Source organism: Caloenas nicobarica, chromosome Z, assembly GCF_036013445.1.
Source record: "Caloenas nicobarica isolate bCalNic1 chromosome Z, bCalNic1.hap1, whole genome shotgun sequence".
In the NCBI taxonomy this organism is placed as follows: domain Eukaryota; kingdom Metazoa; phylum Chordata; class Aves; order Columbiformes; family Columbidae; genus Caloenas; species Caloenas nicobarica.
The window spans coordinates 80,430,700-80,451,095 of NC_088284.1; the positions used below are offsets into that span (position 1 = coordinate 80,430,700).

Genomic DNA, 20,396 nt, shown 5'->3' on the forward strand with positions numbered 1-20,396 from the left:
TTGGGTTACTCTTATTTTGTCACTGGTGCTTCTTAAAATATTGTTCCATTACTTCTGTTCTTTGCTCTTTTTATTAGGAAATTTGTATTCAAGATTCATATACTAATGTTAAGCTTTCACACAGTGGGTAAAAAACAATCCATTCATGTGTTCTGCATTTCTGTTTTAGGAATAAAAAGTAAATTTTGTGTATGTTTGCTTTTTTTTTTCCTTAGGTCAGCAGTCTTATTTTGCATGTAGAAGAAGCTCATACGCTCCCAGTAAAGCATTTTACTAACCCATATTGTAACATCTACCTGAACAGTGTCCAGGTAGCAAAAACACATATCAGGGAAGGGCAGAACCCTGTGTGGTCTGAAGAATTTGTCTTTGAGTAAGTCTTAATCTTCTTGAATTACTGAATTTCACTTGTTAATTGTGTTGCATTTAAGATTCTTAACACTGTACTGTTTTACATATGCTCTTTAAAAATACTGTATGTGTGGTTATAAAGCAGCAACCTTTCAGCCAAATTCTGCATGGGCAGAATTTTATGCAGGCGCCTAAGTATCTTTATTGCTATGAGTGCCTTTGATTGGTAATGAGCACTCAGGATTGAAATGAGTTTAGAATAATCTTAAATGCCAGCCAAGTATAGTATTAATTGAGGCTTTCTGTCTTTTCTCCTAGTGATCTTTCATCTGATATTAATAGATTTGAAATAAGTCTTAGTAACAAAACAAAGAAAAGTAAAGATCCAGATATATGTAAGTATTTTTCTGTAAAAGATGCATATATGTATTTCAGCAATGGATACTTTGGTTTTCATTACTTTTGTCAAACATCATTCACAAGAGAATTAAGTGTATCTTCATGCTCACCATACTGCTGTGTTTGTATGTTTTGGATAGCTGGGACTGGCTTTCCGTTACCCTGCATGTTTTACAGTAGTAAAATTCACAGTAATGCAGTCCTGTGTAGCTGGTGGCTTTCCTAGCTCTACTCTAGAGTATCTGTTTTGTTATATACAACAGTTCTGCTTACCAAAAAGCAAGAGGAAAGAGAAGCTGTCAGTATTAGTCTGCTCCATGAAATGAGTTCCACAGATTTTTTTTTTTAAGCCTAATTCAATGGAATTCCTTTTCAGCTTTTTGTTGCTTCTGGTGTGAAACAAGAAGAGAGGAAAGGTGTAGTTTGTTCATTATTAAAAAAAAAAAAGTCTTGGCAGTCTCTGAACAAAATTTGCCCTGTTTTCTTTCCATTTTACCTCATGTGTCGTCTTTGCTTGTACCACTCTTGAGCTTAAACCTGAAATTGTCTCAATGTCACTTTGAATGGGAAAGTTTCCATATTTTCTTCTGCCTTCTACAGAAGTCCCCAATAATTTGTTTTCCTTGTGTTTCCTAGGCAGCTATTTCTTTAACTATGGTTTTGTTTCTGTTCCAGCAACAGCACACTGGTAAGATCTGTCAGCTTTCAAGGAAAGAAAGGTCTTGGTTTGAAGAACGTGGATTCTGAGCTCTTACAGATAATTTTCTTTTTTTTTTTTTTTTTTTACTTCCCACACAATGTGGTTTTTAGGGTTTTTTTTTTCTCTTATTCAAGGAATCTTGTTTCTCACTTTACTTGTTCTGCAGCACCTTCAGCCCCCTGCCTCTGCCTGCAGGGCGGGATGCCCTCCCACCCATCTCCAGATTTGTTCCGAGATTTCTCTGTCTTTTTTTTCTATTGTGTTCAGAGCTGTCTGTTCCAAAGCCTGTCAGAGTATTTATAATCTATTGCAGTTTTCAGTTTTTGCTACTGGCCTGTTATATATGCCTCAGTGCTAATTTCTTGATTTGGTGACCATGTTCTTGCACTGTTCTTCTATTCATTTGAGCTGGAAAACCCATTATCTATTTACACCAAAGCTCTTAATTCTTGAATGGGATACTTCAGTAACTTCTTTAAAAGTTTTTCTGTAGTTTCCTCCTCTCTGTCCAGATGAAGGAGGTTGTGTTGGCTTTGGCTGCACTGTCTGATGGGAGGTGATAGAACTTTTCCTAGGTCAGGAGCGGGATTGGACAAATGTTTTGCTTGCAGTTAGGTACACTCATACAGCATCACCCAGCAGTCATTACATTTTGGGATAAGGATTAGACTAAGTTAACTTGAATTAACACACATCTCTGCAGACATCCCCAACCCTATCAAATATGTGAAGTGCAGGGGAAAAAATGAGCGAAACTAGACATTATCTAACATACCTGTGTGCTGCATTGCCTGAATAACCATTGAACTCTTCAATAACAAGGGAATTGGTTCCTTTCCTGAATGTTCTCCATTTCAGCCATGACTCTCAGGGAGTCCGGCACTACTGATTTCCCAGTTTAGTGGTTAAATCAGCATTTTCAGCTTGCTTTTCTCACCAGGTAATGCAGGTCAAAGGCCCAAAACTCTGTTATTGGTCTCACTGCTTTGTTTCTTTCATCGTAACATACAAGTTAAATACCAAAATGACGCTACCATGAAGGCTAATTTCAGTATTTTAAAATATTTTGTGAGTTTTGAAGTCTTTGAAGTTTGCCTATTTTGAGTATTCCATAATTATTGTCATATTTTTGTTTTTCAAAAGTATTTCAAATAGTGAGAAATGAAACCCATCAGTTAGTATCAATTCTATTTAAATTTTTCTTTGTTTCTCTAACTCAAAGCTGCATAAGGATTTATTCAAATAAAAATATATAATATGTCTTGAAAAAAATAAAGCCCTAGAATGTATTAGTAGACTTCACCTGCTGCTGCAAACTGAATTAGTAAATCACTCAGGACAATGCACAGTGTTGAACTGGAGTGGAAGTTCTGGTTTGGCTTTGCACCATGATAGCTGGTTGATTTCAAATTAGTTCATATTGAAAAAGGAACATGTTTATACTGGAGGTGGTCACCTCATGCGGGCAAGTCAATAGAGCAAAGTATTAGCCAATGTCTTTCTGTATTTGCCAAAGCTTATTTTTGAAACTGACAGCTGAGGTTACAGGAGGATGGGCTGTGCTAAGGGGGCAGTGGCTTGTGGCTGCGAAAGGCAGGATTTAGTGTGTGCATATATTGAGCAATTTCCTCTTTCTCCAGGTTTCAAATGGCTTTGATTCTGAAGCAGAAATCAGAATTTTTTTAGGTTTTTTTCGATGGCTCTATTTTGTTCAGGCTGTGTTAGACAAAGGCTTCATAGTAGATTCAGGTTAATTTCCAGTCTGAGGACTGGAACAGACCGAAGTTTGAGCCACTTTTTGTTTTGATTCCCAGATTCTAATTATTAACAATCAAAATACAGTCTTATTACTAAATATTGTGCCTGAAGTCTCATTAGCAAATAAACCATTAAGAAACCTCAGTCTTCTATTTTTCTGTACCAGTGCTACTCATAGAAAATATTCCGATTCTTTTGGATCAGGATCGTTGTGAAGAGGATTCTTACCTGTGTCTGGAGAGATCAGCTCTCGTTTGTTTTGATGACTTTCTGTGTATTTGTTTCTCTTTCAAAATGGGTGGAATTGCAAAGTGTAAATAGCCTGAATTTTTCAACTAATAGCAGTCTCTTGCTGAAGGTAGCCTACCAACTCAGTGCAAGTAGCTAAATGGGAAAAAGTCTTGTTCCTTTAAAGTTATTGAATATAAATTATGACAGCAACTACTCTCTAGTCCTTGTACAGATATTTCTGTTCTGGCCTTTTTTTAAAATCAAAGCAAGGTTATAGTATGAAGTGCTACTACAACCACAGGGCAAAACTCATTACCTAGTTGTGGGTACAGAAGCTTTGATGCTGGGGAGAAATATTCTAGGAAAGTCAATTATCTGGCCTAAAGACATAGTCCCATCCACACTGGTGACAAGTAGCAGGTGATGATGAATTGTTTTTCACACTTCTTGGCTGATTTGAATGCATTAGCTTGTATCAGTTTATCGGTGCCAAAGAATACGAAATAGGCAACAGGAACGTCCTGAAGCGAGCATTATAAATGCGAAGTTTTTCTTTATATCCTGCTATGTATTGCAACCCTGGGGCTGCAGGAAGTCTGCTGGAACTGTTGACAATTTCTGCAAGGCACTGTGGTGTGTGGGCTTTGCAGAAATATGAAAAAAAAATTAGGAAAAGTCTTGGGTTTGTGGTTTTGTTTGTTTGGTTTTGCTTTGGTTTTGTTTTGTTTGTTTTTAATGTCATGGAAGGAGAGAGTGTTTGTTTGAAAGATCCAGACTGAGACACTAAAATGCGACTGCTTGGCAATTTCAGGGTACCAACCCCACTGAGAGGTGAATTAATGAATTGGCCGTTCTTGAGTTGACTTCCATCATGACCTGGGCAGCAAGTTGCTCGGGAACACTTTTAATGTAATTTGCATAAACTGTCACAGCCTTAACCTGGGAGTTAGTACAAAAAAATACATATGGCTGTGTTCAGGAAAGCCCTAACAACATGATAATGATAAATAGTAAGAATTTACACAGTCAAGGAACAGACCTGGTGGTGGTATGAGCCCAAGGCTGGAAAGAGGACAGTGAATTCTGAGTACTGTATCTGTATTTAATTTCTGACTGCTACCTGGATTTGCAGGGTAGCACATTTTTATTCACTGCTTGAGTGTTACAAAGAAAACTCTGTCGATATTTGTGCAGCGTTTTTGAATGTGTGTGTATACATCCTTTAGTAAACGCGTTATATTTCTTCTTCAGTTTACCGGAGTCTGTTAAACCATTGAAGTGAGAATCTGTCAATATATTGATGGCAAAAATCTTGATTACTCTTGTGCTGAAACAAGATGACATGCTGACACTGAACTTTTTTTAAATTCAGTAGTAAGACTGTTTTGCTGGAGTTAACTTATTTGAACCATGTTTTTTTCTGAAGTGTTTATGCGTTGCCAATTAAGCCGATTACAAAAAGGACATGCAACAGATGAGTGGTTTCAACTCAGTTCCCACGTACCATTAAAGGGTATTGAGCCAGGATCTTTGCGTGTTCGAGCACGATATTCTATGGAGAAGATCATGCCAGAAGAGGAGTACAGTGAGTTTAAAGAGGTATCAAGTTGTTTAACTTCGCTTCGTTTATCCATCAAAACTCATTTTCTTGGTTAAGACAGATCTCAATAATGCTGGTTGACATCATTAAATAATAATTATTGTGACATCTGCATATCACTACAGATGTATAATATTAGTTTCTCCAAAGCTGTTTTATGTTAGGAGAAGCTTCTGAATGTTTTAAAATTCTGTTTTTCTTTCAGCTTATACTCCAGAAAGAACTTCACGTAGTCTATGCCTTATCCCATGTTTGCGGACAGGATAGAACACTGTTGGCTGGCATTTTATTGAAGATTTTTCTTCATGAAAAGCTTGAGTCCTTGTTGTTACGAACACTAAATGACAGGGAGATTAGCATGGAAGGTATGCACTGAATTACACTGATGTTTCCTGGAACTCCAGGCCTTCCTTTTTTCCTCCTCCTCTGGTTACAACAAATATCAAAGTGTAAACAACAGCACATTTTTCCTTTGCATTTTATTGTCTCTCTTTCTCGACTGTCTGGGTTTTTTTTACAGATGAAGCGACTACCTTGTTTCGTGCCACCACTTTAGCAAGTACACTGATGGAGCAGTACATGAAAGCCACAGCAACAAGTTTTGTTCACCATGCACTGAAAGATTCTATATTAAAGATAATGGAGAGCAAGCAGTCCTGTGAGGTGGTACCTTGAACTATGTTTCTAGACATTTTGCTTTGTTGACACAATTATCTACCAGTTGTTTTATGCTTGCATTAAATATTAGCTTCAGAGACATTTATTAATCTCTCGGAAGTAAAATTTGTTTACATGAGAAATACAGGAACTGAATTTATTAAGAGATTTTTTCCCCTAGATTTTGGCTTTGAACAATATACATAGTAGAACTTTTAAAGTTTTTTTTAAATTTTTTTTTGTAAATTATCTATTTATTCTTTAGCAATTGTAGGCTCTTCTGTAGCAGTTACTGAATGTCCTAACCTAAGTAACTTCTACTAAACACAAGATACTGTAGCAGTCAATGTCTGAACTTTAGTTTTAATTTAAAACTTCCTGAATATTAAATGATTATTGTTGGTCCTGAAACTGTTTTTAAAATGACCCTTCTAACTTTTGTGTGTAACTTAATTGTGGAAAGGATGGGAGTCCTCAGGAATTTGGATGGAAAGAGACAAAAATGTGATATGGATGGATAATGGTGAAAATGTGAGTTGTTAAAAGCCTAGTGTATTAGAACTTAAAACCATTGCTTCTTCATATTTCCTGAGTAGCCATTGAAACAGATTTGTGAGTTCTGTAAAAGACTTGTACAGTACCAGAATATTTAATTTATTTTGAAGTAGTATTCAGTGTGTAATATTATGAAAATATATATGTAGTTCTAGTTAGGAGAAGAAACATAATTTTTTTTTCTCTTTTTGTTTTAGTTAAATCCCTCAAAGTTAGAAAAAAACGAAGATGTAAACACTAATTTGGCACATCTACTTAGTATACTTTCAGAATTGGTGGAGAAAATATTCATGGCTGCAGAGATACTGCCTCCGTAAGTTTGCACTTTTCTGTTCAGATTTGAAATTTCTTGTTTGTGTGAATTATACTGCACCTTAAAATGATGTTCTTACTCGTTTGTCTTCTGGTAGTCAGTCATAAGACTGTCTTTAGGGTTGCTCTGTGCACACAGAGGAATATAGATGGGGAAAAAAAAAAAAACACCACACTTTCAGGATTTAATAGTGTTTTTTTGCAAAAGCCTCTGGCTTTTCTTTGAAGGAGAAACTACTAGACCCAGGAGGTCAGGGAAAGAAGAATAAGAAAAATAATCGAGCTCATATTTCCACAAAAATGTAGAAGACAGTAGTAGTTCACAGATAATTATGTATGTTTAAGTCGATTATAAATTGTTTCCAGTCCTCCTCCCTTGATAAAGAGATGGAATTATTAACAGCATATTAAAAATACAAGCAGGTAGTAGTAGGATGATACTGTGCTAAGATTGCTTCTGTCTTTCAGGGAAATGCAGAGGTGTTTTATTCTTCCTTTTTTTAATTGCTAAAATAACTTGTGTTCATAGTTTAGATTTGAACCTTCTAATAAAAAGTGAGTAGTACTAACAGTTTTCTTTCACTGTGTCATTAGATGTTAAACAAAACCCTCAATTTTGAGATGGCAGAGTAGCACATAAGTATTTCTTTTGTGTTGGTACTGGCAAGGTTAGCATTAAGAGTTGCCCTCCTTTTAAGTATATGATGCAGTTCTCAGCGTTTTCTGAGGTACACCACAATTTTCCCATTTTTTATGGGAGAGGACTATTGCTGTAGTTGCCTAACTTTTAAACACCTTACCTTCATATATGGAAAAAATAGTTGTTGTTCAGTTGGAAAGAGAGAAAAAAATCAAACTTTAAAAATTGTGGGTTTTTTTAATGGAAATACTACTTAAACATGAAACAGTTATAAACAATTTAAAGAACATCTTAATGATTACTGAATTGCATATAGAATTGTGTATTAATGAAGGTTGCTCTTCCTATTTATAAATCTGTTTTAATATAAAATTGTAAATTTAGAAATTGAACCTTTATAAATTTATTAATTTATAATTTAACTCTTAGTTAATGTTAATTTAAAGCTTATGTCTAAATTATCAATAGAATTTATACTAGTTCTGCATCAAGTGGGAGGTTGGTCTAGGTCCCTTTTTGATCCTTTAAGTTTAATGGAATGAGTAATTAGCTATTACTTTTGCAGTACGTTGAGGTATATTTATGGGTGCCTACAGAAATCTGTTCAAAATAAGTGGCCAGCTAATACCACCATGAGAACCAGAGTCGTTAGGTAAGTCACTTTATTCTGAAAATAATCTTTTCAAGTCTTGTTAAAGACATACTTCAGAGTGCCTATCCATGTTTCTTTCAGTGACAAAACTGCGTAGTACTTACCTCAGTTACAGAAACATTGAAGATGTTTATGATGCTTGAGGCATAATATCCCAATTAAGGACTACGAGTTTGCTAAATTGTTAATCATGTTCTTAAAACCTTGCCGGAATAAGATAATATAGTATAGAGGTTGGTAGAGCTTTACTTAATAGTTTTAACTCATAATTTATTGTGTTTTGTCAAGTTTTACCAACTAATCCAAAATAGTTTTTCATGCTGGGAAAGAAAAACTTCTCTGAAAGCAACAGTTGACCTTTGTGATACCTGTAGAGAGAAGTGACCTCTGGAGCTTTGCATATGGCCAAGAACTGTTGTCTTCCCAGCCCGTAAATCCTGGTTCTTGGAGAAGTAAGAAACATATATAACAGTGTATGTCTTGGACACATGGGAGTTGTGTTAACCTCACTACTATGCATGTAATTTTTGAAGTAATATGGACATTATGGTCACTGCGTATTTATCAGCAGGCAAGGTAAAGTGTCCTTCCTTCTTCAATAGGCAGTCAGACTTTCGTATTGCTGTAGTGAAGACCAATTGGCTGGTAGTGTCCAAGCACTCTGAAAAAAATAAATTCTTCAGATTTCTTTAGTTCATCCATATGTCACTTCATTGCATAGCAATTAGCCAAAATCGAGATGAACGTGAGGTGGATGTTTTACTTTAGCAGAAAGTTAGATTTTCCTCATGCTACTGAAGGCTGTTCTGGGTTTCTGTTGAATGAGTTCCTAGTTCTGCAGTCAGAACAGAGCACTTTGTTCCCAGCTTTCTAGGTGGGAGCAATTACTTTGTGAAGGAAAGTAGCAGATACCTTATTATTTTTCCACTGTAGCTTACTGTCATAGAATCATTGAATCATTTTGGTTGGAAAAGACCTTTAAAGTCAAGTCTGACCCTAATCTAACCTAAGTCTGGCATTAAACCATGTCCCTAAGAGCCTCGTCTAAACACGTTTGAAACCCCTCCAGGGATGGTGACTCCACCACTTCCCTGGACAGCCTGTTCCAATGCCCGACAGCCCTTTCTGGGAAGAATTTTTTCTCAATATCCAATCTAAACCTCCTCTGCTGCAACTTGAGGCCTTTTCCGCTTGTCCTATCACTTGTTACGTGGGAGAAGAGACCAACCCCCTCCATGCTCCAAGCTCCTTTCAGGCAGTTCAGAGATCAGAAGGTCTCCCCTCAGCTCCTGTTCTCCAGGCTGAGCCCCCCAGGTCCCTCAGCCGCTCCCATCACACTTGTGCTCCAGCCCCTCACCAGGATATGGGTTGGCTGAAGCTGACCTAAGGCTGTGTCGCTGCCAAAAGAGAGGTTCTCTTTGCCCCCCTGCTCCTGTGTTCCTCCTTACCTTGCCCTGAGGGAGCAGGTGGCTGTGGGATGGAAGCCTTCCTGTAGCAAACAAGGGGACCAGGGATCCTCCTTTTTCACAGAACCACAGAATGTCAGGGATTGGAAGGGACCTCAAAAGCTCATCCAGTCCAATCCCCCCGCTGGAGCAGGAACACCCAGATGAGGTTGCACAGGAGCTTTTTGAAGCTGGTGTGGTCTGTGTCTGGCTTCAGTATGACTTTACAATTAAGTTCTTCCTATATGGTTTCAATCATTCACCTTAATTGGGAAATCAATATGCCTATTCTTTCAGCTCTTATCGTAGCTGAAGTCATAGCATGATATTGTTAATTTGTTAACATATTCACAGAGTGCAGGCTGGTTGGTTGGTTGGTGTAGAAAAGATTCCACACTAATCCACACCAACTTTAATCCTTAATGAGTACACAATTTTACATTAATTCTCTAATTTTATTTTTAAAACACCATTTTCTTCCTATTTCAGTGGTTTTGTTTTTCTTCGACTGATTTGTCCTGCTATCCTGAACCCAAGGATGTTTAATATCATCTCAGGTAACTGTTTGCTTCAAATTCAATTCCTACTGTATGCTGTAGGAGACATGAAATTACTGTAGAGTGTAGTGTAGGAAAATATGAAGTTTTTTTGAATGCTGCATCCAAAGTCATGTTATCCGCGTCACTTATCGTAGAATCATAGCATGGCTTGCGTTGGAAGGGACCTTCAAGGGTCACCTAGTCCATCCCCCTGCAGTGAGCAGGGACATCTTCAACTAGAACTTGACTGACTTCTCCATAAGGCACCCCACATATGGTTTTCACCCTCAAAGGTTAGATTGTGTTTATCTCCAATTTCGTTTTAAAGTCAGAAAAATATACACTGTAGTATTTAATAATACAGTTTTGAGTTGAAGTCTAGCAGCGTGGAATATATTCTGGCAGTGTGAAAAATGTGCGTGATCTTCAGGTGTCGCTTTGAATACAATGCAGTGCCAAAGTTAATGGCTGAAATTCGATGGTATGTTTTAAATGAGCAAGATTTATAAAGTTGAAAACATTTCTGCAGAGCTTGGAGTACGTTGGTGCACCACCTAGAAAATTACGCTTGAGTAACTTGTTCAAACGTCCTGCTTAGATTGCTTCCAGCCGTTGGAGAAATCTTTATGTTGACTCACTAAGTACAGTCAATCTCAGGTACGGATCTTAAGGATGAGAGAGCAGGGTGGCATTTAGGAAGGATGGGTTGTGCAGACACGAGGTGGCAATCGTGGTTGTTTTAAAGACCACACACAGGAGAGTTCCCATGGGCTGGCCTGAACGAACGGCCTCACCACCTAAAGTCCTTCCCTGTTCTTTGCTGCCCTCTTGATGGAGCGCACCTGGAGTGGTCAGCTAGAACTGCACCAGGGAACACTCCAGTTTGGGAGAACAGGATTGCAGAGCAGCTGTGCTGGCCCTGTCAGGTCGCATCGTTCTCCCAAAAACAGCTCTGGGGGTGACGAGGATGGTGGCATGCAGCAGAGACCATGGTGACACGCTGTTGGCATGGGGCTTTCCTTGGGCATGGATTATCCCATGGCAGTTGCCTTATGCACCTAGAAATGTTTGTGGGCATTTTTAATTTCTGTGGGAGGAAAAAGGGAAAGGCATAAACTACTGAAAACTCTGAAGTTAAAATATTTTGACATCTGAGTTGCTTAGTTTTAAAAGTTTCCATGTGGTATGCTTCACCTTTTGCTTTCATTTTTTTTTTCTTGGCAAAGATAATCTCAAGCTAGAGGGCATTTAGTTGCACAAGCCATTGTTCCTGCTCCTTCCCTCCCTAGCAGTTTCTTGATTCTTACCAGTAAAATGCTGATTTGGAAACAGGAGGAAATCAGGAATCTGATTCAGAAAAGCTTTTTTTTAAGGCAATGTAGCATGTTTTCTGTTAAGCTACACTAAATCAGAAGGGCTGTGTCAAACAGAAAGTTCCTCTTAGTAACCATTTCCATACGTGCTTTGGAGAAAGCATTTGAGAAACAGCTGGTACACAGCGACCCTTTCTTTACCATTATATTATCTTCAGATAATTTGCAAGTTAGGTACTTCCTAACTTCAGTTGCAGTGTGTCTGCAGGTGTTACCTGTAAATTTGAGTGATCCCTTTTAGGCTTGTCTGTCAGTGTTAAAGTCCTGCTCATGTACGTCCAGTTAAAATTCTTGACTACTGCTAAGGTAAATTTACAGACTCCTCGTAGGGCTTTTAGAGCTGTTCAAAAGAAGGGATGAGGCGCTCCTCCTTTTGGAGCAAAGCTTCCAACATACCTTCTTCTCATAATAGGGACAAAAGTATCCTGAAGGCTGGGTGTACAGATACAGCTCAGTATCAGCAGCAATCCTGTCACCTTGACAACAGTGACTAGAAAAAAAAAAATCTTTGTTTCAAAAGTTAAATCCTTTGTTTCAAGCATCTTTGAGATTTTTAAAGTAATTCACTTCTTTAGGTCAGTTCTGCTGAAGTTCCAGATTCCAAGGCTAAAAATGTTTTCTAGCGCTGCTGCTTCAAAGGTTTCTCCTGTACCTAGCACTAGATATGATGAACAACTGGCATTAGTTGCATAGCTCTGGCTATGCAAGAAAAATTATAACTTATTTTTCAATGGATTTTTGGGGAAGAAGGGAAGGAAGGAACAGTGAAGAGCATATAGCATTCTTATGAAGAATTATAAAATTTAAAGCTTACGTAATAACCATGTCAATTTTGGAACACTTCAAACCTGGCTTTCACCCAGGCCATTTACTGTAATTGGAGAGAAAAATAATTTTTTAGGATACTACTGGGTAATATAACTTGCTGGAAAAGAAAGTTTTAATGAAGTACTTAATGTAAAGAGTTCAGTGTAATGTTAAGTATACCAGGTGACTGTAATTCCATAGAAGTACAAGCCACAACTGCATGTAATGTTTACTGTGTTCTCCTGATGCCACTAACTTGAAGTATAATTCATATAACTTGTCAGAGCCCACTTACGTGGTATACACAAATAAGAAAGAAGGTCAGCTTGCCTTTTTTTTTTAGTTCTATTTTTTTTAATTCTAACAATTAATCCTCCTTTCAACAGAACTATTTCATTTTTGCGAAAATGGTTCTTACTTCACCTGTCTCTGATACCACTTTATTCTGCATACTTGTTCTGTATGCAACTGTTACAGAAAATCAGATGTTTATACTAATATATTTTTGCAGACATTACTAAAGCAATACAAGTTTTACTTGACCAAGTGACATCTTCCACAAGCAGTACTCTTATAATATTAAAAATATTTTATTCTGTGAAAAAACATGAATTGGAAAAGAGCTTTACTTTCATGTGACTGCTGCTAGTTTTACACGGAATGGCCAGTAACTCTCTGCTTTCATTCCCACCAGATTCTCCTTCCCCCACTGCTGCAAGAACGCTGACGCTGGTCGCCAAGTCTGTGCAGAATTTAGCAAATCTGGTTGAATTTGGAGCTAAGGTGAATATCATTTTACACACAGAGAACAGCCTAGAACTATGCTTCCAGTACATTTCAATGTTCCTGTTAATACAGGCAAAAATCTGTTGCTGTTTTCTTGTGCAAAGCCTGAAACCACCTGTTTGTCCTCATCAGAAAGAAGGCCTCATTACTGTGATTTCTTCTGCCCTCTTCATTTAGAGCTAAACAGGGTGTTGGTCTGAACTAGCCCAGTAGTGTGAAGTCTGGGCAAATTGGGAAGAGGAGCCATTAACTATCTAGAAACCTGTACTAATGACTTGGTAGGTTCCAAGATTTCCAGTCGGGTAGTAAAAACACCAGTAACAGTCTTAAAATAACAGATGAGAGAATGACCACACCAGTAGGTGTCACCGAGTGTGATGCAGCCATATATTGATAATATGAGAACGCAGACAAATTCATCAGATGTCTTTCTAAAGCCTACTGTGGAAGTATGTGGAACATAATTTTTTCCATTGGCAGCAGAAAAGCTGGTAGTTGTACCCTGGTATTCCTGCGTTAGGGTGGAGAAGTGGGAGAGGAAAGGCAGGCAGCAATCCCACCGCAACAGAAGTGTCCATGGTGGTAAAATGGGCACATTTTCTTTTGGAGTATCTGTATGAAAAAGGCCACTGAGAACTGCTAGACTGGGATTCGGTGACGGGAAAGAATCAGGAGGATACATACTCTATCTGACAGTGATGATGGTAGCTTAGAATAGTTTGGGTTGAAGGGACCTTCCAGGCTCCCCGAGTGCCACCCCTGCCATGAGCAGGGACATCTTCACCAGCTCAGGTTGCTCAGAGCCCCGTCCAGCCTGGCCTGGGATGTCTCCAGGGATGGGGCATCCACCACCTCTCTGGGCAACCTGGGCCAGGGACTCACTACCCTCATTTTTTCCTTATATCTAATCTAAATCTCCCCTATTTCAGTTTAAAGCCATCACCCTTTGTCTTATCTCTACATCCCACTCTAAAAAGACCTCTCCAGCTTTCTTGTAGGTCTCCTTTAGGTGCTGGAAGGCTGCTGTAATGTCTCCCCAGAGCTTCTCTTCTCCAGCTGAACACCCCAACTCTCTCAGCCTGTCCTCCCAGCAGAGCTGTTCCAGCCTCAGATCATTTCTGTGGCTCCTCTGGCCCTTTTCCAGCAGGTCCATGTGTGTCCTGTGCCGAGGACCCCAGAGCTGGAGCAGCACTGCAGGGGGGTCTCACAGAGCAGAGCAGAGGGGCAGAATCACCTCCTTTCACCTGCTGCCCACGCTCCTTTTGATGGCAGCCCAAGATATGATTGGCCTTCTGGGCTTGCCAGCTCATGTCTAATCTTTCATCCACCGGCACCACCAAGTCCTTCTCCCTTCATCCTCAGCCTGGACTGATACTTGGGGTTGCCCTGAGCAGGTGCAGGACCTTGCACTTCGCCTTGTTGAACCTCATGAAGTTCACATGGGCCACTTCTTGAGCTTGTCCAGGTCCCTCTGGATGGCATCCCCATCCCTCAGCTGTGGGAACTGCACCATTCAGGTTGGTGTTATTCAATCCCACTGTCTGTGTCATTGATTAAGATATTAAACAGTTCTGGTCCCAGTGCGGACCCCCGAGGGACACCACTTGTCATCGGTGTCCATCCAGACATTGAACCATTGACCACCACTCTCTGGGTGTGACTGTCCAGCCAGTTCCTCATCCACTGAACAGTCCACCCATCAAATCCATATCTCTCAAAATTTAGAGAGAAGGATGTTGGGGGGCACCATGTCAAAGGCTTTACAGAAATCCAGATAGACTACATCCATAGCCCTTCCTTTGTCCACTGATGTAGTTGCTCCACCTCAGAAGTGCTGCTAGGTTGGTCAGGCAGGACTTGCCCTTGGTGAATCACATCCCTGTCCACCCTGTGCCTTAGCACAGCTTCTAGGAGATCTGTTCTGTGAGCTCTCCAGGCACAGAGGCAGGCTGACAGGTCGGTAGTTCCTGGGGTCTGCTGTCCTACCCTTGTTAAAAATGGGTGCGATGTTTCCAGTCACGAGAGACTTCACCTGACTGCTTGGCAACCACATCAGTACTGGTGTGCTTCTGTACACAACCTTGAAATGCATTCCACACACGTCTTCTATCTGTATATAGTAATTAACTCTCAGATTGAGACTAAGGAGGCCTAAATTCCAAGTTTGGTGTAGATTATCCAATTCTGAAACAAATTAAGAACTGCCAATCTCTGACTCTTCCCCCTCACCTGCTTTCACCCCACATTTACTCCTTAGAGGGGTGTTTTCTGCAGTAGAGCTATTTATACTCATTTTCATATTGCCAGATGTAATTAACATTGTAAATCAAGTGTATATATTGCACGAAAAAGCCGCAGCTTTCAATAAAGATTCTATTATAACACCAAGAGAATGCTGGCAACAACTGGTCTGTCTCAGTTCCCAGGCCAAAACATGGTTGAAAAACAAATCTGTTGACTTAAGCATAATCAAAGTGACTTCAGGCTGGCATTACAAAGTTATTTGTCTGACATGTAACTTGGAATGTGAGCATCAATGAAAGAACAAGAAAGAGGGCACTTATTCCTGATTATACCTTTAGAAAATGGAGCATTTCTTAATTGCAGGTAGGTACTGAGAGGTGATCATCTTAATGCAAATTCATGTCAGTACGCACTTGCAAGAAAATTTCTGAATCAGAGATTCTGAATCTTCTGAATATAAGACAACACCAAATTCTGTAGTCTTTTGACTGGCTGCACGCTTGATAGTAGAAATTCACCTGAAAAAATCACTCCAGATGGCGTGCTTGCGTTGCAGTGTCATTTGTCTGGCTGCACTGTGTTCACTTCAGGTATGACAATTACATTGGCATTAATTTGTTCTAATTAATACTTTTAAAAATTACCAGGAGCCATATATGGAAGGGGTAAATCCTTTCATCAAGAGCAACAAACATCGCATGATCATGTTCTTGGATGAGCTTGGGGTAAGTGGTTAAAAAAATCTTTACTGGAAGTTACACAGCAACATTGTAAAAGAAAATTATTCGCACTTCTTATTAACTAGCTCAAAAATGCATCAGCACTCACACAAGTTTGAATGCTTGTAACTGAATAAATCTTTTATGTTTAGAAACGGCAGGTTGCTGGCCTGTCATATGGAATTAAAAACATCCAATGTTACCTTAGACTTTATTAATTTAGTGCCTTAGTAGATATGAGAGGCCTAAACAGATTTTATAGCTATGAGGATTAGAAAATCTGGTCCAAAATACAAATCTTTAAAAATATGTGTTAAAGTAAAAATTCCTATATATAATTCATCATATGGCTTTGACCACAGATTGAAATTATTTTTTGCTTTAAAAAATATTACGTTGCAATTCAGTTATGTGTTACCGCATGTGTCACTGCATGCATTCTAGATATTGTAGTTCAAAAGTGAACTGCAGTTACTGTGTTCTTTCAAACTGGCACTGTTCTGTGTGTCACGGCTGTAACAGGAGTTAAGATGGCATGTTATATATGTGTACTTTTAAACCAAGAATTCATTTTAAAAACAAAGATGGAAAAGATGTGCTGAGCTTCCTGAATTGATCCCGTAACAGTGACCTACAAGACATCTCAGAATAGTTTTATAAGATATAAAAATGAGTGTGGTATTCAGGCAGGTGGCCATATGTCACCTTTTTCTGCTTAAATTGCAAATTGTTTGTATTAATGTCAGTTTTCTTTAAATGACAGATTCTGCATGAGATCTCTGAAAACTGCTGGTTTAAAAATAACTTTTGGATTAATCTACTGTTTTAATTACAACATTACCATTTTATGACTGGTATAATGAGTTACTTTATAGTTACAGATTTTGCTGAATTTTTGTTGTTGCTTTTCTCTCATTTAAATGGAAGAAAACACCTGAGGGATGATTTCACCTAATTTAGAGGAAGTCTCTGTATGCAGTAGCTTTCTGGTCAGCTCAGTGGCAGTGTAGCAACACCAGATCTCTTAGGAAGAACTCTTCTAGCAGGAGCAGAAATTGCAGTATACTCACGTAACACAGGCTTGCAGAGAAAATACAAAATCTGTAATAAAAAGACGGACTGGAGACTCCGCTGGGAAGACTTAACGTTGCTGTACTTGGTGGCGGTATAAAGCAGTTGTGTCAGCAGAGCTGTAATTTATCTTCCTGGGTGCTCAGCATCCTGAATCTGCTCTTGTCTTTTTCATTGAAGAACGTTCCGGAGCTTCCAGACACTACAGAACACTCTAGAACTGACCTCTCCCGTGACCTGGCGGCCTTGCATGAGATATGCGTGGCACACTCGGACGAACTGCGGACGCTCAGTAATGAGCGAGGTGTAATGCAGGTACAGAACAGACAGCGTGTCTTGAGTTACTCTTTCCTATCAGGATGCTTTTGTAGTATTTCTCGCTAGCAGTATGACTGATAAACTTTTTAAAAGACGTGTATTTCACCAGGAGGTTATTAGCTGTAAAGGTAAATACTTAGCCATAGTTTTGTTTCTTCATGCAACAAAGCCAAAGAGGGTTTTTTAAAGTTTCCAGAGGAAGTTTTAGTTTTACAGAGGAAGTCTAAACCCCCAAAATTACTGTCTCCTGACAGACTCTCCGGGTCATCGGTTTTAGGATCTCGTTGTTGGTTGAGAACTAAATTTACTTTCATTAGCTTTCTATCGATACCTCATTTCTGCTTCCTAATTTGCTGGTACATTTGTAAACCAACTTGGCAAACTTATCTAGCAAACCCCGTCAGTCTGTTAGCAGGACTCTTTCTTGGCCCGTTAAACCACAAAACAGCAAAAGGATCCATGGGTGGCGAGGCAAAGTTCATAACACTGCTTTAGACTTCCCTTTTGCAGTAATGTCTTGTTGACTAGGGAACTGGCTGTTTCGTTTCGTTTTGTTGTTTGAATATACTACCTAGTAGCATAGGCTAATGCTGAAAATGCTTCTTCAGCAGGCAGGACTGTTCTTTTTCCAGTTGCTGATGTATGTTTTCACTCTCTTTCTACAGCATGTTCTTAAGAAGCTTTTGGCTATTACTGAACTGCTTCAACAAAAACAAAATCAGTATTCAGTGTCTAATAACATCAGGTAGCAGCCCTCTACCTGAATTCTGCATGGATCCAGCATGCCCAACACGGCAACTCACACCAGTATCACTTTTCTTCTTGCTCTTGCCAAAAACAGCACACCCTGTCACATTCCCAGTGATGTGTGAACTATGCAAAAAGAAAACAAAGATTCTGTTGGTGAATGATTGTACCAGCAGCTTTTTTAAGCTAACTTGTGCAGGACATTTGCACATTTTTTTCCACTTGGAAACCAATTTCACAACCTCTGAGCCTTGGTGGACAGTTCACCTTCCGCAAAGAAAATGCTGTGACTGTGTTTTGAACTTTGAAAATTTTTTTCAGCACCTCTGATTGCCAAAGTTTTGCTGTCCTGTTGGAGAAGAGTTATCAACTGACATGAAAAGAAACGTGTTGTTTTGACAGCTACATATAACTGGATAACATTTCTTACTGTAATTTCTGACTGGTTACAATAATTATGACTTTTGACTGTTTCAACCACTTTAACTTGTATTTACAGTTTCCAAAATTTGATGTTATGGTAGGAACAATCTTTACTGTACACTTTTTATACCATGCTGTTTCTCTTGCTGGAATCATGTTGAAAGAGAATATTGCAGAATGGGTCTTGTCAGCTTTATTTTTTGATGTGCCACTGATTCAGTCTGAATAGTTCTTCCGTCAAGAACTGTATATCCAGATAAATCACAATGCTTTTGTAAAATGTTTACAACAGTAAATAATTTGAATTCAGTAAATTTATTGATCATTGTATCAGACATGCATGCGTTCATTAAACCATTTTATAAAATAGGTATTGTTTGGTCTTTTGTGTACTGTAAGTCTACCTAAATATTATTTTTATAAGTGAAAAATAAGTTTTTAAAATAAATCAAGCTGCAGAACAACTCTTCATGGAAACTGGCTTAACTGGCTGCTGTGGAAATTTTTTATGGTGTCTGCACATGTGATGTACTTTGAAATGTTGATGAGCTGACAGTTTTTCATCATGAATTCTCAGAAAAGCATTACTTTGCCCATATGCCTTAATTTGTACATTATCTCTCACAGGGTGAAATGTAGATGTTAAAACTCTTAAAAAAATTAAAAGTAAAATATGCAGTTGATTCAGAGGATATTTCAGCATCACCATTTGTAACTTTTCTAGGCAGTGATCTAACACGGAAAAAAGGATGCTGAGATTCACTGACAAGACTAATGAGATAATAAGTAATTGCAATATGAAAATGGTGGTTACACCTACACACTATCTCCTGCCTGTCAGAACAGCTTTTCCCATTCACTGTCACACCAAATTGTACAGATTTGATCTTTGAGTCTTTGCTGTAACATCAGTGCATGTTTTTGAGGTTTGCAGTTGGCTCTTGCTGTGCTGCCGTGGTCTCTCCAGTTGAGGAACATGTTTGAAGGTGGGTACCCAGTGCCACAGCTGAGAGCTCCCAGTTTTGTGACTACTACACTTAGTAGACAGGGATGATGCTCTTAGTTAAGATGTATGTGTTTACGACTTGGTATTACTGAATTCTCTTTTAGACTGTCCTATAAAACCACTGCTTGAACTACTGCTGCCAAGCCTGTATCAAACTGCATCTCAGAGAAAAAGGTAATTAATCTTTTTTTTCTTGCCCTACTTAGTTGTCTCTCTGTATACCATTAAGTCACACAAGTCACAGTCCCAGTTCCTATTTTTTTTTGTGTGATGAACTCCTGCCGAATGCTCTGCTTACAGTTTCCAAACAGTTCAGAACCTAACTATACAACTTAACTGAAATGGTGTTGATTTGTGTAAAAGGATTTGTCAAAACTAGAATGGATAAAGTGGGCTATTTTATAGGTTTAGTTGGCTGGGTGTACCTAGAGTAACATGGTAAAAGTATAAATTTGGGAGAACAGAATTGGATGGCTACTTGAAACGCATTGTTGAGAATGAAACCAGGAAACTCCCAAAGTTGCACTTAAGTCTGTGCATTGTAGAATTGCTAATGTTCTAAACCAGTGTATGAAAGATAAGAGAATTTGCTGTACATTTGGAGACATCTACCTCCTTAGCAAGACTCATTCTTTTCAGTTGCCCCCTGGTACATTAGTCACAGCAACCCAGTCTGAGATACAGCTGCAGAGTAAGTCACAAAGGTGTCGTCATTGCTTTCCGCATTGTAAAATATGTTGCTGCAGCCTATTAGAGCTTCCCAAATGTACCAAGTGTTACAGGCATGGCTGTGTTCTTTCAGCTGCTTCAGTGACGAGCTTGAGCAGAGGGGAGCAGATCCTGCTGTGGAACACAGGCAGGTCTGTTACCCGGTCTGTCTCCTGCTCATATTTATCCAGGTCAGTAATTGCCCAGATTAACATAACTGTGGAATTACAGCATGGCAGCAGCTGAAGGTAGATCTCAAACTGTTGCTGAATCAAAACTCTTGCTTTATGAAATCTCTCATGGAAATGTTTCTAATGTTTGCCATTGGATGAAGGTTTAATGGAACTAAGACAAA

The 20,396-nt window shown here is 38.9% G+C and overlaps 1 protein-coding gene across 3 annotated transcripts in view; it reads left to right on the forward strand.

Annotated features, from left to right (window-relative positions):
• The window catches only part of RASA1 (RAS p21 protein activator 1), a 59,957-nt gene extending 41,256 nt beyond the window's left edge, over positions 1 to 18,701 (forward strand). The window contains exons 14-25 of one of the 3 annotated variants that reach the window (XM_065655703.1): positions 216 to 373; positions 670 to 746; positions 4,866 to 5,038; positions 5,245 to 5,404; positions 5,560 to 5,702; positions 6,449 to 6,564; positions 7,769 to 7,855; positions 9,790 to 9,857; positions 12,714 to 12,802; positions 15,697 to 15,774; positions 17,020 to 17,154; positions 17,823 to 18,701. In XM_065655703.1, the coding sequence (XP_065511775.1) occupies positions 216 to 373; positions 670 to 746; positions 4,866 to 5,038; positions 5,245 to 5,404; positions 5,560 to 5,702; positions 6,449 to 6,564; positions 7,769 to 7,855; positions 9,790 to 9,857; positions 12,714 to 12,802; positions 15,697 to 15,774; positions 17,020 to 17,154; positions 17,823 to 17,906 (1,368 nt within the window). In that variant the 3' untranslated portion in view covers positions 17,907 to 18,701. Of the gene's footprint in view, positions 1 to 215; positions 374 to 669; positions 747 to 4,865; positions 5,039 to 5,244; positions 5,405 to 5,559; positions 5,703 to 6,448; positions 6,565 to 7,768; positions 7,856 to 9,789; positions 9,858 to 12,713; positions 12,803 to 15,696; positions 15,775 to 17,019; positions 17,155 to 17,822 lie in introns of those variants that run through there. The other 2 variants (XM_065655704.1, XM_065655705.1) reach the window with 2 other exon arrangements.
• The last annotated feature ends 1,695 nt before the right edge of the window (positions 18,702 to 20,396 follow it).